General features: G+C 32.1%; 1 protein-coding gene across 1 annotated transcript; it reads left to right on the plus strand.

Annotated features, from left to right (window-relative positions):
* Positions 1-275: 275 nt before the first annotated feature.
* Positions 276-2,969, plus strand: LOC141704849 (uncharacterized). The gene is made up of 3 exons (XM_074508012.1): positions 276-291; positions 337-1,593; positions 2,350-2,969. Exons 1-3 carry the CDS (start codon positions 276-278, stop codon positions 2,967-2,969), a joined length of 1,893 nt encoding a protein of 630 aa, XP_074364113.1.
* The last annotated feature ends 12,593 nt before the right edge of the window (positions 2,970-15,562 follow it).

Raw genomic sequence — 15,562 nt, forward strand, 5'->3', positions numbered from 1 at the left:
TATTTTCTTTCCTTATTTAGCAGATTGTACATATCTGTATATATATGATAAGATGTTAATCTTTAGGGTTGAGAGCCCAAGAAATTTGTAGCCGCCTCCAAACTTTTTCTAAACATTGTAAATGATGATTCTTACTTTGATAATTTAAGCATATAAGTAATATATCTCAAAGGTTCATTTTGATAAACTAAGTCTAATATTTTATATGGTAACAGAGCAGACGATGTGATTTGGAGTTTTTTAAATTTGTTATCTTCCATCTAAACGCAAATTTTATGGCTGGTGAAAAAGGTGAGAAGGTAATGGTGATTCCGTAGGAAGATTCGTATTATTTAGGGAGTTCAGATAATTTTAATGCTCTGTTGGGAACCATCATTCTCAATGGCAAAAACTACAACAAGTGGAGCAGGAGTGTGAAGTTGGCTCTAGGGGCAAAAAACAAACTCGGTTTCTTGGATGGTAAGATCGAAAAACCTATTGCTATTTCTGATGATTATGATAAATGGATTAGGAATGATTATATGCTTAGATGTTGGTTATCCGCAACTATTATTCCCAGTATAGCTGAGCAGATGTTATTGGTGAACTCTGCTAAAGAATTTTGGGATCAATTAAGTGAAATGTATGGTCAGTCTAATGTTCCAGAACTTTATTTACTTAAGAAGGAGTTGAGTGATTTAAACCAGAATAACTTGACAGTGTCTGATTATTACAGAAAGTTAAAGGGATACTGGGACAAAATTAGCAGTATTGAACCATTTCATGAATGTACTTGTGAAGCTCTGGGAAAATGCAAATGTGGGATATTAAAGAAAATGATGGACATGGATGAGAAAAATAAGGTGATTGACTTTCTCATGGGACTAAATAGCGGATATGACAATATGAAACAAAATATTATTGGAATGGATCATTTGCCAAATGTTAACAAGACATATAAGATGGTTTTGCAAGTTGAAAAACAAAAAGAGATTGGTGAAATGTTTCAACCTGGAGCTGAGGTGAGTGCCCTGGCTGCTACCAAACAAAACTACACGCAATATCAACACGCTTCCGGTCCTCATCAAAAAGGAGGCTATAGCAGTGGTAGTGGTGGATATTATCACAGGAGAGAAACTAAAGAGGAGAAAAACAAAAAATGGTGTGATCACTGTAAAATGAATAGACATACAGTAGATGATTGTTTCAAGGTTCATGGGTATCCAGAATGGTTTACAAAACTCAGATCTAAAGGGGAAAGGAAAGGAATATATGTTGCAAATGTCAGCAACTTAGTGGAAGAAAATTTTCAGGATAATCCATTTGACGGAATGATACAAAATGAAAACAAAGGAGGTGATAAAGCTAATGTGAAATTGGTTAGCAATCTAGTGCAGGAAGTTCTGAATGTGATGAACCAAAAACAAGGGTCAGCCAACACATCAAGCAATCAAAGTCATTTTGCAGGTACAATATCTATTTTAAATGCGTACTCTCATTGCGAGATGTTTGATAAAAAATCTTGGATCATAGATTCAGTAGTTTCTGATCATATGGCTAGTCATAAAGATTTTTTTTGTGAGTTAAGAGATTTAAGAAAAGAAGTAATTGTGGGTATGTCCGGATGGAATTTTGAAAATTGTAAAGCAAATTGGGACCATTGTTTTGAGTCCTGAAATTGTCTTAAGAGATGTGTTGTATTTACCAGAATTCAAACATAATTTACTTTCTGTGAGCAAACTCGTGGAAAATGGATGAGTGAAGATGATGTTCACTGATACTGGATGTGTTTTTCAGGACCATTCTAGTGGGAAAGTACTTGCTGTTGGAAGATAGAACAAAGGTCTTTATAAGCTAAGGGGTGAAGAATTAAAGGAAAAGATGGTTTTAAGAATAAGAGTATAGAAAGTAGTAACAAATCAGCTATGAATTGTAATAATGAGATCACATTAAGTTTGATTCATGAAAGGCTGGGACATACGTCTTTGTCAAAGATGAAACATTTATCATTTTACGATTGTAAAAATTTGAAAGACTATTTTTGTGATACTTGTTGCCTGTCAAAGCATCATAAGTTGCCTTTTAATCCGATCACATCTATTGCGGAGAATTTTTTTGATTTGGTTCACATTGATATGTGGGGGCCTTATAGAACCAAGAATGTCACTGGAGCATCTTATTTTTTAACTATCCTAGATGATCACTCAAGGGCCACTTGGGTATATTTGTTGTTAAACAAAGAACAAGTGAAAGAAATAATAAGAGATTTTATTGTTTATTTTGAAAATCATTTCAAAACTACAATAAAAGTAGTAAGAAGTGATAATGGAACAGAAATATTACAGAATGATTGCAGGTCCATGTTTGCAGAAAAAGGAATACGCCATCAAAGAAGTGTGGCAGACGTTTCTCAGCAAAATGGAAGAGTTGGAAGGAATCACAAACATTTAATTGAGGCTACAAGAGCAATCAAAATTCATGCAGGCATACCTAACTATTTATGGGGAGAATGTGTCTTAGCAGCTACACATATTATTAACTTGCTACCATCTTCGGTGTTGAATTGGAAGACTCCGTATGAAAGGCTAACGAAGAAAATGCCTAGCTATGATCATTTGAGAGTGGTGGGATGTTTATGTTACGCACTTAACACTCACAGGAACAGAGATAAGTTTGCAGAAAAGGTGACAAAATGTATATTATTAAGGTATCTTGGTGAGCAGAAGGCATATAAGTTGTTTGATTTAGAGACGAGACGAATCATTATTTTAAGAGACGTGGTGTTTAAAGAAAAAAAATTTCCTTTTAGGAAAGATTCAATACATGCTGAAAAGAATTATGAAGATGTGAGAAGAATATCAGATTTTACAACCGGAGGATGGCCAGAATCTGAAGAGATATGCATTTCAAATAATGCAAATGAAAAAGAAAGAGAAAAGGAGAACAATACAGATACTTTAGTGGTGGAAGGAACAGAAGAGGCAATGTAAAATCAAGACTTTGAAAGCAACGATGATCTAATGGACGAATCTGATTTGACTATGCAATCAATGGAAAAACCTAGAAGGACAACCAGAGAGAGTAAAATTCCTTTAAAATTCAAGGAATATGAAAGTGAATTTATAAAAAGAAAGAAGGAAAGTGTTAAGAGCACAAGTGCTAGTGCTGGTGCAAATCTGATTCATACAGATTTAGACAATTTGTACTATTACAGTTCTGATTATCGGGCATCTTTGAATAATGTGATGAAAACTGATGAGCCAATGGGTTACAAAGAAGCAGCTCAGCGAAAGGAATGGGTAACATCAATGGAAGAAGAGTTAAATGCTATAGATAAGAATGAAACATGGGAAGTAACTGATTTACCCGTTGACAGCAAAGCAATTGACATAAAGTGATTATATAAAGTAAAATTCCATCCAGACGGAACCGTTGAGAGATTGAAGGAAAGGCTGGTTGTGAGAGGAGATAAACAAGTTGAAGGAAATGATTACAAGGCAACATTTTCACCTGTAGCTAAATTTGCTACTGTGAGAGCTTTAATTGCATTAGCAACACGAAAGAACTGGAATTTGCATCAATTAGATACCAACAATGCATTTTTACATGGAACTCTTGAAGAAGACGTTTATATAAATGTCCCGCAAGGATATAAAGGAGTTCCAACAGGAAAGGTTCTTAAATTGAAGACGAGCTTGTATGGATTAAAGCAAGCGTCAAGACAATGGAATATTGAACTAAAAAGGTTGCTTTTCAAGTATAATTTTAGTCAACGTCATAGAGATAATTCTATGTTTATCAGGGAGAAGAATGGGAGATGCTGCATCATATTGGTGTATGTTGATGACTTGATAGTAAGCGGTGATGATGAAGAAAGCATATCAGAGATGAAAGTTCATTTAGATGAAGCTTTTACTATCAAAGATTTGGGAGGATTAAGGTATTTCCTTGGGATAGAGGTTGCAAGAGGGAATAAATGGACAATGTTAAACCAGATAAAATATGCATTAGATATTGTGAAGGATGTCGGAATGGAAGGATGTAATGCAACGAAGTTTCCATTTTCAAAGGGTGTAAAACTTTCAGAAAAATAAGGAGAAATGTTAGAAAATGCTGAGAGTTATAGAAGGCTGATCAGAAAGTTGTTGTACCTAAATTTCACAAGACCGAATTTATCCTATTATGTACAACAACTCAGTCAGTATTTAAGTTGTCCTAGGAAGCCACATATGGAAGCTGCACTTCATGTGGTGAAATACCTGAAAGGCAGAACAGATTTAGGATTGTTCTATCCAAAGGAGAATGATCACATAGTGTATGGTTACAGTGATGCAGATTGGGGAAACTGCATGGACAGTGGCAGGTCATTGACGGGGTTTTGTATTTTTTTTAGGATCTTCTTTAATATCTTGGAAGACAAAGAAACAAAAGGTGGTGTCAAAATTCTTTTGTGAATCAGAATTGAGAAGCATGTCTCAGACAACAAGTGAACTGGCATGGGTAGCAGGGATATTTGAGGATTTAAACCAAGAGGTTCCAGAACCTATTACCTTATTTTGTGATAACAAGACTGCAGAGTACATTGCTCATAATCAAACATACCACGAGAGAACCAAGCATCTAAAATTAGATTGCTATTATGTGAGGAAAAATATGGATGCTGGTTTCGTTTCTACTTCTCATGTAAGGTCCACCCTCCAACTTGCTGACTTGCTTACCAAATCTTTATCAGGACATCAACACAATTTTATTTGTTTCAAGTTAGGACTTAGGAATTTATCCCAAAGTCCAACTTGAATGGGGGGTGTAGAATTATAGAATTATAGTACTGTAATTTGTTTTAGTCGGTGATTGTAGTTGCCATATTTAGGATTATGTTGTTATTTTCTTTCCTTATTTAGCAGATTGTACATATCAGTATATATATGATAAGAGGTTAATCTTTAGGGTTGAGAGCTCAAGAAATTTGTAACCGCTTCCAAATTTTTTCTAAACATCGTAAATGACGATGCTTACTTTGATAATTTAGCATATAAGTAATACATCTCAAAGGTTCATTTTGATAAACTAAGTCTAATATTTCACCGAATACCATGTTTTTTCATCCTAAATTTCTCTCAAATTTCTGCATCTAAATCTTTTTTTCCGTATCTCATTAATCTATATGTATTTCTTCGTTCTTAATCTCTATCTATAATCTTTGTTTTCTTGTATGATTTGTTAGGAAATTAAACACATGATATATGCATCATATAACAAAAAACAACATATTTATCCCGTAAAATGATCTGCAAATTCCAATTAATTCGGGGATGTTACTAAAAAGATAGTGAAGCGAAATTAAATTAAACTTATCTCGAAAAATTTCCGAGGTCCGTCCAAGTATCTCGGAAAAAATTTCATATCTAAATCTTTTAAAACTGGGGACTTCGTAAAACAATCTAGCAGCAAAAAAATAGTATAATATTTTTCAACTTTTCGACATATGAAATATGATTGTAAAGGACCGGCTCTCATCAAATGACTTTACCTTACAGTATAATAAGAGTATAATACATGTATGTTTACGAAATTGTGGACGCTTTATTTGCAGTCAAAGTGTTCGAGTCTGGTCTGGATGAAGAAGCTAGTTTTGAGAATGTTCTTGTGCAATTAATGATGTGTCTGGAAGAAAAGTCTGAAAATTCATATCCAAGTTAATGTTGCTACCAATATTTTAGGTTACAACATTGAACACGTGCTTTAGACTCCGAGTTGTTTTTAATTTCCAATTACCATTGGTTAATTAATTTAAGTGATTTAGTTTCAATACAATAATTTTTAGTCGGTTAAATAAAAATAAATGAATTTATACCGGATACTCCCTCCGTCCCTTCCAATTGTTATCGTTTCTGGGAGAGTGTCCGGCACGCATTTTAAGATGAATAAAAAGTAGAGTTCTATAATTTTTTTTTAAATTTTCTTTTTCTGAATAAAAATTGAATGTTTAAACTTTTATTCAGAAAAAGAATTTTTTTTTAAAAAGTTATAGAACAATACTTTTTATTCATCTTAAAATGCGTGCCAGACACTCTCCCAGAAACGATAACAATTGGGAGAGACGGAGGGAGTAATTTTTAATATTGAGGAAAGAAACAGAGAATATTTAAATATTATTCCATTGGTCCATTTTTAATTGTCAAATTTTCTTATCTTAATTGTCAAATTGACCTATTTTTTGTTAAAGATTAAACTGTACCATTTTACTATTTAAAAATTATATGTTGAAATAATTAAATATACTTTTGAATTATATATTTTTTTCATTTTGTTAAGTTATAAAATATTAATAAATTTCGATTAAACTAGCAACCGACTACAAAAAAGTCAGCTGTAACAGCTAAAAAGAGACCGAGGAGGTCTTAACCCCTTGCTTCCGAATTTTAAAAATGGTGGAAAGTATGTGCAATGTAAATAAAATAGTTTTACTTTCATTCTCAGTGGTGCTCCCGGGTTTTTAAAAATAACGAAAACAAAGTGGTAATGAATGTAAATTTTACATTAACTCCAAAATTTTATTCCCAACTTTACCTGTTTATGACCTACTTTCTTCCCTAATTAAAACTCGACCTGAATCAAATCTAAATCAAAACTAGGACTGCTTTGACCAAAGCACCAGCGATCGAATGTCCAAAACCGGAGTAGATAAAAAATTAAGGTAAAAATAGATTTGATGCAACAGCTTGGGGTAGCAAATAAAATCCCAACTAACACACAATATAAACAAGGAGACAAGTCAAAAATCAGCACTAGGCATAAACAGGAGGAGCTAAAAACTTTGAACTTTCAGTATTTATGTGCTTGGGGCGTTGAATGTGGTGATGGCTTAAAATCAACAATGTACCCACTACCTTTTCCCCTCTTTTATCATTTGACTTTAGTTTTTCACTGCCACTTGGAATCATCATAACTTATTTTTAAAATCAGTTTTACATATTTTGAAAATCGGAGTTATTCGGTTAAGATACCGATTTGCGATTTAACGGACGATTTTAATAAAAAGCGGATAATTTATCGACGATTTATTAGAAATCGGTCAAACCAGACAAATATTTTTGACCGATTTTTGAGCGATTTATCGGCAATTTTTGAAAAGTCGGATAATTTATCGACGATTTATCAGAAATCGGTCAAATCTTACAAATATTTTTGACCGATTTTTGAGCGATTTATCGGCGATTTTTGAAAAAATCGACCGATTTTTATAACAAAGATTTTTTATATAAAAAGTTAATGAGAAACCAACTAAGAATTAGATACATAAATCTTTTTGTTTTTTGTGAAAATTTACTTTGGTTGTAGTGGTGTTGAAGACCAATGCATAATTATATTATATATGGTGATAAATAAATTCATATTTCAGTACAAAAAAGACCAGATTTCATCGTGTAATTTCCATGTAGATATTCAAAAGGAGGAGTTTACTTTCGTGAAAAGGAAGTATATGCAGTGAATTTGTAGAATAAATTGAATCGAAGAAAGAACTTTTAATTTGTCAAAAAAATTGACATGCATGTCAAATTTACATGCCACGTGTCTCGAGGGGAATCAACAACTGAATATTAAAATTTTATTTGAACTTTTTTTTATTTGTTATTTGGATTTTAAGTCGAAAATTGTTAGAATATTAATATTAGATATTGATAATGGTCTTTATTCATCACCTGAAAATTAGGAACTGATTCATTAACATTATATTAGAATGAGATTAATACTCCTAAGTAAGTGTATTAACATAAACAAAATATTTTTTAATATAAATAAACGATTGATATAATTGTAATCACAAAATTAATTAAAAAAATTACAATGTTGTCACTAAAATTACACTAGTAAGTCTCCTAAATACTAAATACGGATTTAGGGGCAATTTTCTCATATTAGAATTTAAAAATATTAGTTGAAAACTCGTATTCGACTCCCCCATTTTCATATAACATATAAAATTAGTGATATTTTTGCTGTCAAAAAAAATTAGTGATATTTTCACACAGGTCATGTATTATTATGAATAAAATTATCAATTACATTTGAGATTTTTTTTGAAAATTTATATCATTTTTCCCTCCAAAATCATAACTTCACCATTGCTTATCCAAAAAATTTGACCACATGATTCAAAAGCGTAGAATACAACTTTCAACTAATTCATAGTAATTTTTGTAAACTAATTAACTTCCACTTGAAGATCACCCACCATATATGATTTGCTCTACCCCAGGTATACTCCTCCACAGGCAGTTTCGCGACCAAAACCTAAATGGAACAGTACCAACCAAACATAAAAAAATTGTGAAACAACTCAGCAGATTTGAACACGAGTGTCTAAATTTTCAGTCGATGTTGACATATGAAGAAACAACGCATTACACACAATGTCTTGATCAGTAGTTCAGTGCCCTTTACGCATGTTCCAAACATTATAGGTCCCGCCACCAATGTCCGTATTAGGGTTCGTGTCTCCAGGCCTATCGAACCATCTATTTCACTCGTTTTCTTATTATTATCTCTCTCTTCTGCAAATAATATCAACGCAGTTGTTAGCCAGGGTATTCAGCTGATATTTTTATATGCGGATAATTTAGAAATTTCTCGTCACACGAGTCACAATGTTATCTGATCAACACACTCAAAACAATACCATTATAATGATGATTAACCCTTACTCCCGAGTTTTAAAAAATAAGGAAAATAAGTGTAGGATAAGTAAAGTAGTTTCACCCATAGACGGAGGCACAACAAAGGCTGTGGTGGGTTGTCCACGTAAAAAAAAATATTCAATTTTTTTTTATGTTCCAACCCAAATATTTTGATGTCAGCCCAACCTAAATTTTTAATTAGTGAACAACTTAGACTCACAAATACGGGAAACAAAACGAGTGAATTAGAGTTACAGGACATAAAAATATCAAAATTCTGTAATTATGTATCAAAATTCAAGAAAGGAAGAAGAAATAAAGACTTACGGGTAACAACATTATTAATCTCTTCCTTGATTTATTGTTTATATTCTTATCAATTAGGTTTTTTTTTTTAAATTTATAATCCTTTTTAATCTCTTTTGCTCTCTTTTTACAGGACATATATAATGGCATCTCAAGGAAAAAAAGAGGGAAATGACTATTTCGTTTTTCAAATCAAGTGTATCTACACCTACAATTGCAAATGAGGTACAAATACAATTTTCATCTAATGTTGATATTCAAGAAAATCCATCTACTATTGAGATTCAGGATAATGATGAACCTGTTTTTAAATATCCAAGAGTTGAAATTGATCTTAAAACTCTTAAACGAGATCCTGGAATTCGAATTCCTATATGGCAACATCCCGTTAATCAAAGAGATGAAATGAGACGAGTTTATATCAAAATGAGTGTGTATCAACCTAAGTTAGTAGAATATCCAATAACAAGATATGGAGCACATACACAACCTCGTAGATTTCAATATTCGTGGTTTGAAAATTTTCGTTTGCTATAGTACTCTCCGGAAAAGATATTCTGTTGGTTACTACTACTTTGTGGCTGCTACTTTTTTGTGTTAGTAAACTCTATGTAATCTTATTACGGTACTTGTTATATATTTAATAGCCCAAGTAAAATTATAATCCTGCCTCCAAAACTTTCACTCCAAAAATGAGATCAAGGTATTTTATCTTCTAATCATTTCATTCATTCTCATTAAAAAACTTGAGAGTAAGCCTAAGTATAATATTTACTAGTTTGGGTATCAACTTGTCTTGGATAATTGTTTGGGTATCAACGTGTCTTGGATAATTGTTGCAAATGAAACAATATTTCTTTCCTATTATTTTTAGAAAAATATTTAAGAATTCATTTTTATTTCCCTAATTTCATGAGCAATCTTAGATATCCCGAATTGATTTTCAAGATTTTTTTCTAATTGATGGGTCACGACGACACTTGAGATCTAATTTGTGTGTGCTTGTGTATATGTGTTAACATGTTAGTATTTAAGAGCGAATTTGACACCTATTAAGTTTATTATTAAAAAAATTAATAGATATGTAAATATTTGAAAACGATTTTGGGAACAAACTCCACTACCTAACAATTTCCTTAAATAATATGCACATAATTCATTCCACATGTGGAATGAATTATTAAGAATCTTCTCCTCCATATATCGTTCGGCAATTGACCCCTCAACCCTTGTTTTATTACCGAATTTTGCACATCAAACAAAACCTCGTTACGACGTACCTTATTATGTTCGACTACATTTTCTTCCTATTTTTTCACCGTGCGACGTCCACACGGTATAACCCTCAAGCATCCCTTTAGCGAGCAAATGAAATCTAACATCATCAATCTTTAACCAATTCAAATTTTTACAACATTTACACAGACACTTCATTGCACCATCTTTCATTCCATTTTCGCTAGCAAATTTTAAAAAAATTTCTACACCAATTCTATATTCCGGGGTCAATAAAATTTTATCGCTTTGCAATTGATTACCAATCCAACTTCGATCAATGGTTTCCATCTACAATAAAAAAAATTTAAATTTAAAAAAAATATTTAACAAATAATTTATCATTAATCTCATATTTATTCATGTATTTCATAAAACACACAAACACACACACACACACACTATAATTACAATAAATGAAACTAACTTACAATTTATCTACTACCAAACTTCAATTCTCACAACAAACATTATATAAAAAAATAAAAACATTAAATATCTACAACAACATTTAATACATACACCACCAACATAAACACACACACACATTATTACAAAATATGGAAATAACTTACAATTTTCTGAAACTCCTCCACTTCAATCCTCTGTTTTTTTAATTTTTTGCCCAAAATTAAGAAATGAGGGATATAACAAAAAAATTAAAAAATATAGGTTAAAACCGACCGTCAGCGCGGTCGGTTTTAGTCAGAAGAATAAAACGACACCGTTTTCTCTGTAACGAGTACTTTTTTTTACTTTAAATTAATTTTTTATTATTCTACAAAACTGACCACCATATACGGTCGGTTTTAACCTGCAGAATTTGTGGATATAACCGACCACATGAAGGTGGTCGGTTTTAAAAGTGACACATCAGCAAAACGATGTCGTTTTTTTCAATAAAACCGACCACCAGTGGATGGTCGGTTTTATGTGTGCCACGTCATCGATACGGTGTCGTTTAGTTGGCATATAACCGACCACTGACGTCCGTCGATTTTAAGTTGACCAAATCGACGTCGGTCGGTTATGTCCGGTCGGTTTTACCCTGTTTTCTTGTAGTGACATTCTGCAAAATTTCAATTGATTGAAATATATTAAAATATTATAAAATACAAAAGCTGTTAGATTTCTCTGTTTTATCTTCATAATAGTCTTTTTAGTCATGTTACATAACGATATTTATATTTCTTAATTTCATTTTTTGGACGCCGTGTTAAATAAGAAGTGACTATTCTAACTAAACCCTAGTTTTATGCAAATAATTAAGTAGCTAATTGTAAATTAGGCAAGTGGGACGGAAAGGCCATGTGGTAGATAATCGAAATTAGACGCATAAGCCGCCTCTAATCATGACCTTAAACTTTAGCAACCAACCTTTACTAGCTAGTGTGGTAGATATTTGATTATTGAAATGCTTCTCCGATTTTTTGGAGTGTACTATGCCGTGGTTTCTCAACTGTAACGGTTATCTCGTACTAGGCGCACAAATATTTGCGGGAAATATATTATTGCGGGCTTTCTCCATTTCAGTAAAAATTGTCTACTTTTAAAAAAAAATTGTTTCAAACTAGTTAACCACTCACACTTTTAATATCACTATTTAAATTATAAAATTTTTATAATTTTATAAAAATTATAAATATGATAATTAAATTTCAATTTTTAACTTGATAATTAAAATTTGTAACTAAATATGATGAAAAATGAAATAAATTATATATTTTATATTTTTAAAATAATGGTTCTCCACGATTCTTTATATAAGAGAGTTCTACATGGAGTGATACCCTATATATATATATATGTGTGTGATAGATATATACTCCTCCGTCCCTTCCAATTGTTATCGTTTCTGGGAGAGTGTCCGACACGCATTTTAAGATGATGAGAAAGTATAGTTCTATAACCTTTTTTTAAAATTTTATTTTTCTGAATAAAAGTTTAAACATTCTAGTTTTATTCAGAAAAAGAATTTTTTTAAAAAAAGTTATAGAACTTTACTTTTTATTCATCTTAAAATGGGTGTCGGACACTCTCCCAGAAACAGAAACGATAACAATTGGAAGGGACTGAGGGAGTATTCAATAATATATAGTCTTCTTACATAAATAAACATGAAAGATAACTTAATATATTTTTTCAATATTATATCATTTTGATTAACATTGCATCATTAGTTTGTGCGCCCATATAATCACCTTCTTGTCAATTTATTTCAAAAAATTCATGTATTTGGTATTATGTTATGTAATTTGTCTCAAAAAGTTATAATATATCTTTTAAATTCATGTATCAAGATATATAATACATAGTTTTTAATTAATTTTTAAAATTTAAAATTTATTTGACAACCTCTATTAAAGAATAACCCCTCTATAATAATATTTTTTGTCCATTCTAACAATATTACGGTATAGAGGTTTTACTGTATCGTATATCAGATTATAGTCCGTTTTTAACATTAAACAAATTACGGAGTAATATGAATAGAAAAAAAATTAACCACCAACATAAGTTAGAGTGAACCCCCGATATAAGTGTTTAATGAAAAATAACTCGATAAGCTTGATCTGAGGAGGGAGTAGTTAGATTTATAAGATTAGGGTTTTGACAGTCGACCCCCGAAACTAGAGTTCTAGCCACCACTTCTCCATTCTTCAACATTCATCCATCAATCGATCAAGCCCCCCTTCGCTCTCCCATCTCCTCTTTATTTATCTATCATTTTCTCAATAAAACCAAGATCTAATTCTTTTCGGGTGAGATCTTGTCGAGTATCTTGTTATCAAGGTTGTTAGTCGTGCCCATCTTTTTGAGATGTTAGTACTTTATGTTATGATGTTATTTTGTCTTTTGTTGCTGGTTTCGACCGCTCTGAAAATGATTTATATGATATTTTTTGAGATCCGTAAGGCTTGTATGAGATCTGAGACGGTGGTAGATATCGCAAAAGCTCACATTTCACAACAAAAAGGTGTTCATATTTTAGGGGCTTTTGTTGCTCTAATATCAATTGATATAATTGATAGTTCAGAACATTGGGTTACAGATGATGGTTATGTAAAGGTCAATTGTGTTACTACTAATTTCGAAATTGACGTAGGTTGGATTCCTCGAGATGTCATTATAATACTTTTTAGATTAAAGAATTTGAATATTTTACGCGTTAAACAATCCGAAAACAAAACAACTATTTGTTTAGCTTGATTTTTATTTAACAATCAGGTTGTAGTTGACAGTTTGGGGGTTTGTCCCGGCTGGGGTTCAATGTTTGAATGAATTCTTCATTTTGTTCGTCAAAAAAAAATTGAGAGTTAAGAGTATAAAAGATCTTTACTAATATTTTTTATCCCAGAAAAATTCGAGACCTTCACCAATATTTTTTATCGCAGAGAAATTCAACACCTCCACCAAAAAGTGATTTTCATTATTAATAAAGAAAATAGTTAAAACTTGAGAGAGGTGGCCACTTGTGCGGGTTTGAACAGCCCACTCGGGACCGGCTCGTACGGAAGCCCAATTTTATTCGGCCCGAATCGGGCCGGTTCAAACCCGCACAGCTCGTTAAAATAGGAGTGCCGGTTACGAATTAGGAAGTTGAAATTCGGACTCGGACCGGCCCGCACATGAACCGCACGCCAAGTGGAACTGCACGGACCGGCCCGCACAACCCACCTGGCTCGCGGGTTTCATATCACTTACTAGTTTGCTGTATCTTTTTATTCCTTCATATTATTAAGATACATTAATGTGAAAATTAATATTTTATTTTTGAAGTCAAACATGCATCTACATGGGAGCATATAGATACTTCTATTATATTGTAACAATTAAATTAGGAATTAAGTAATTTAGTTAATAAAAAATGAAAGTTACTAAGAATTAAAAATGTATTTAAAATGAAAGTAATTTGGTAAAAAATAATTAAACAAATATTTGTAATAAATAATTAAAATTGTAGCCAAAAATCGAAAAATAATCAAGCAGCTCGTTCAACCCGCGCGACTCGGCCCGCACGGCTCGCACAAACCCGTGAGCTCGCGAGTCACAGTGCCGAATACAGTTTCCTTTTTTCATATCTGAACCCGGCTCGGCCCTGCCCGATTCTCTAGCGTGCCGGTTCAGTGTCCAAAATTAACGTGCTCAACCCGTAGTCAGCCCGGCCCGGACCGCCCGGACCGCACCAATGGCCTTGAGAGTTGGGAAAATAGGTTAACAGCTGACATGCATACATGTATTGTATAGAATCAGAATTGTTGCCTTAAATCTACAGTCCCCCACATGATACACTGCAGTCTTCACTCGTGAGGTCTCTATTTAAACAGCATTTTAAATTTATACAGATATTTGTGTCTATAATTTTTCTTTTATATATAAAACAAAATTATAATTTTACCTAATAAAGTATGTGACCATGCTATTTTATATACAGTGCACATTATCAAAGTAACAACAGTAAAGCCACCATTTGTCAGTTCTCAACAATTCCTTTTAACCAAATTCTCCCAATAACCTTGCTTTCTGTCGCATTTTCATAATATCCAACCAATAATTTAAGTATCTCACTGGTTTTACTAAATACTTTCCGCATCGTTACAAATTTTAAGTAAAATAATCTTAACTTTGACAAAGGCATCACGCCAATTCCTATGCTTAAACAAGATCATACATTTGCACGTCGTGGCGGAACCAGTATCACAAAACAACCGACGCTAAAATTAGTTATCGATAATTTTTAGAGTTTAGTTACTCATATTAAAACTTCTTCTATTTTTTAACTAAAGTATCGTGATTTTATAAATTAATAATAATAATTATTTTTTTTTTTAGTCGCAAACTTAGCTGGTTCCGTCCGGTGATAAGATGATACGAGTGTTTGACTATGTTTTTTGAGATCATATATAAAATCGTATAGTTGAATGGTATATTGGTGTTTGTAGCGACGGAATCATGATCACAAATTAGCCGATATTAAAATAAATTACAAATAATTTATAGTTTAGACGGGATTTAAAGTAAAAATCGTACTGATTTTTAAATAAATAAAAAATCAGAATTTTTTAAAATTTCTAGTTAACATTTTTAATTTAATCTGAATTTCAGCCTAAGTTAGACCATATTTGGTTCAGCCCATGGTTGCATGGATGTTTGACTCTGTCTTCTAAAGTGTTTTAACTAATCCAACAGACCTGTTTTATACAAGTGGTGGGTCCCATATTTAGTTGTTGGTTACAAAAGAAGAAAAGAAGAAAAAATTAGAATGAGCAACAAATAAATAACAAACACCATCGAAGAAGAAAACTTAGAAAAGTCTCGAAAAC

This window comes from Apium graveolens, unplaced genomic scaffold (genome assembly GCF_009905375.1).
Source record: "Apium graveolens cultivar Ventura unplaced genomic scaffold, ASM990537v1 ctg83, whole genome shotgun sequence".
NCBI lineage: Eukaryota > Viridiplantae > Streptophyta > Magnoliopsida > Apiales > Apiaceae > Apium > Apium graveolens.

Coding starts and splice junctions, on each gene's coding strand:
- LOC141704849 (XM_074508012.1), top strand. Junction 1,594..2,349: donor AAGAAAAGAAGTAATTGTGG/GTATGTCCGGAT, acceptor CCATGTTTGCAG/AAAAAGGAATACGCCATCAA.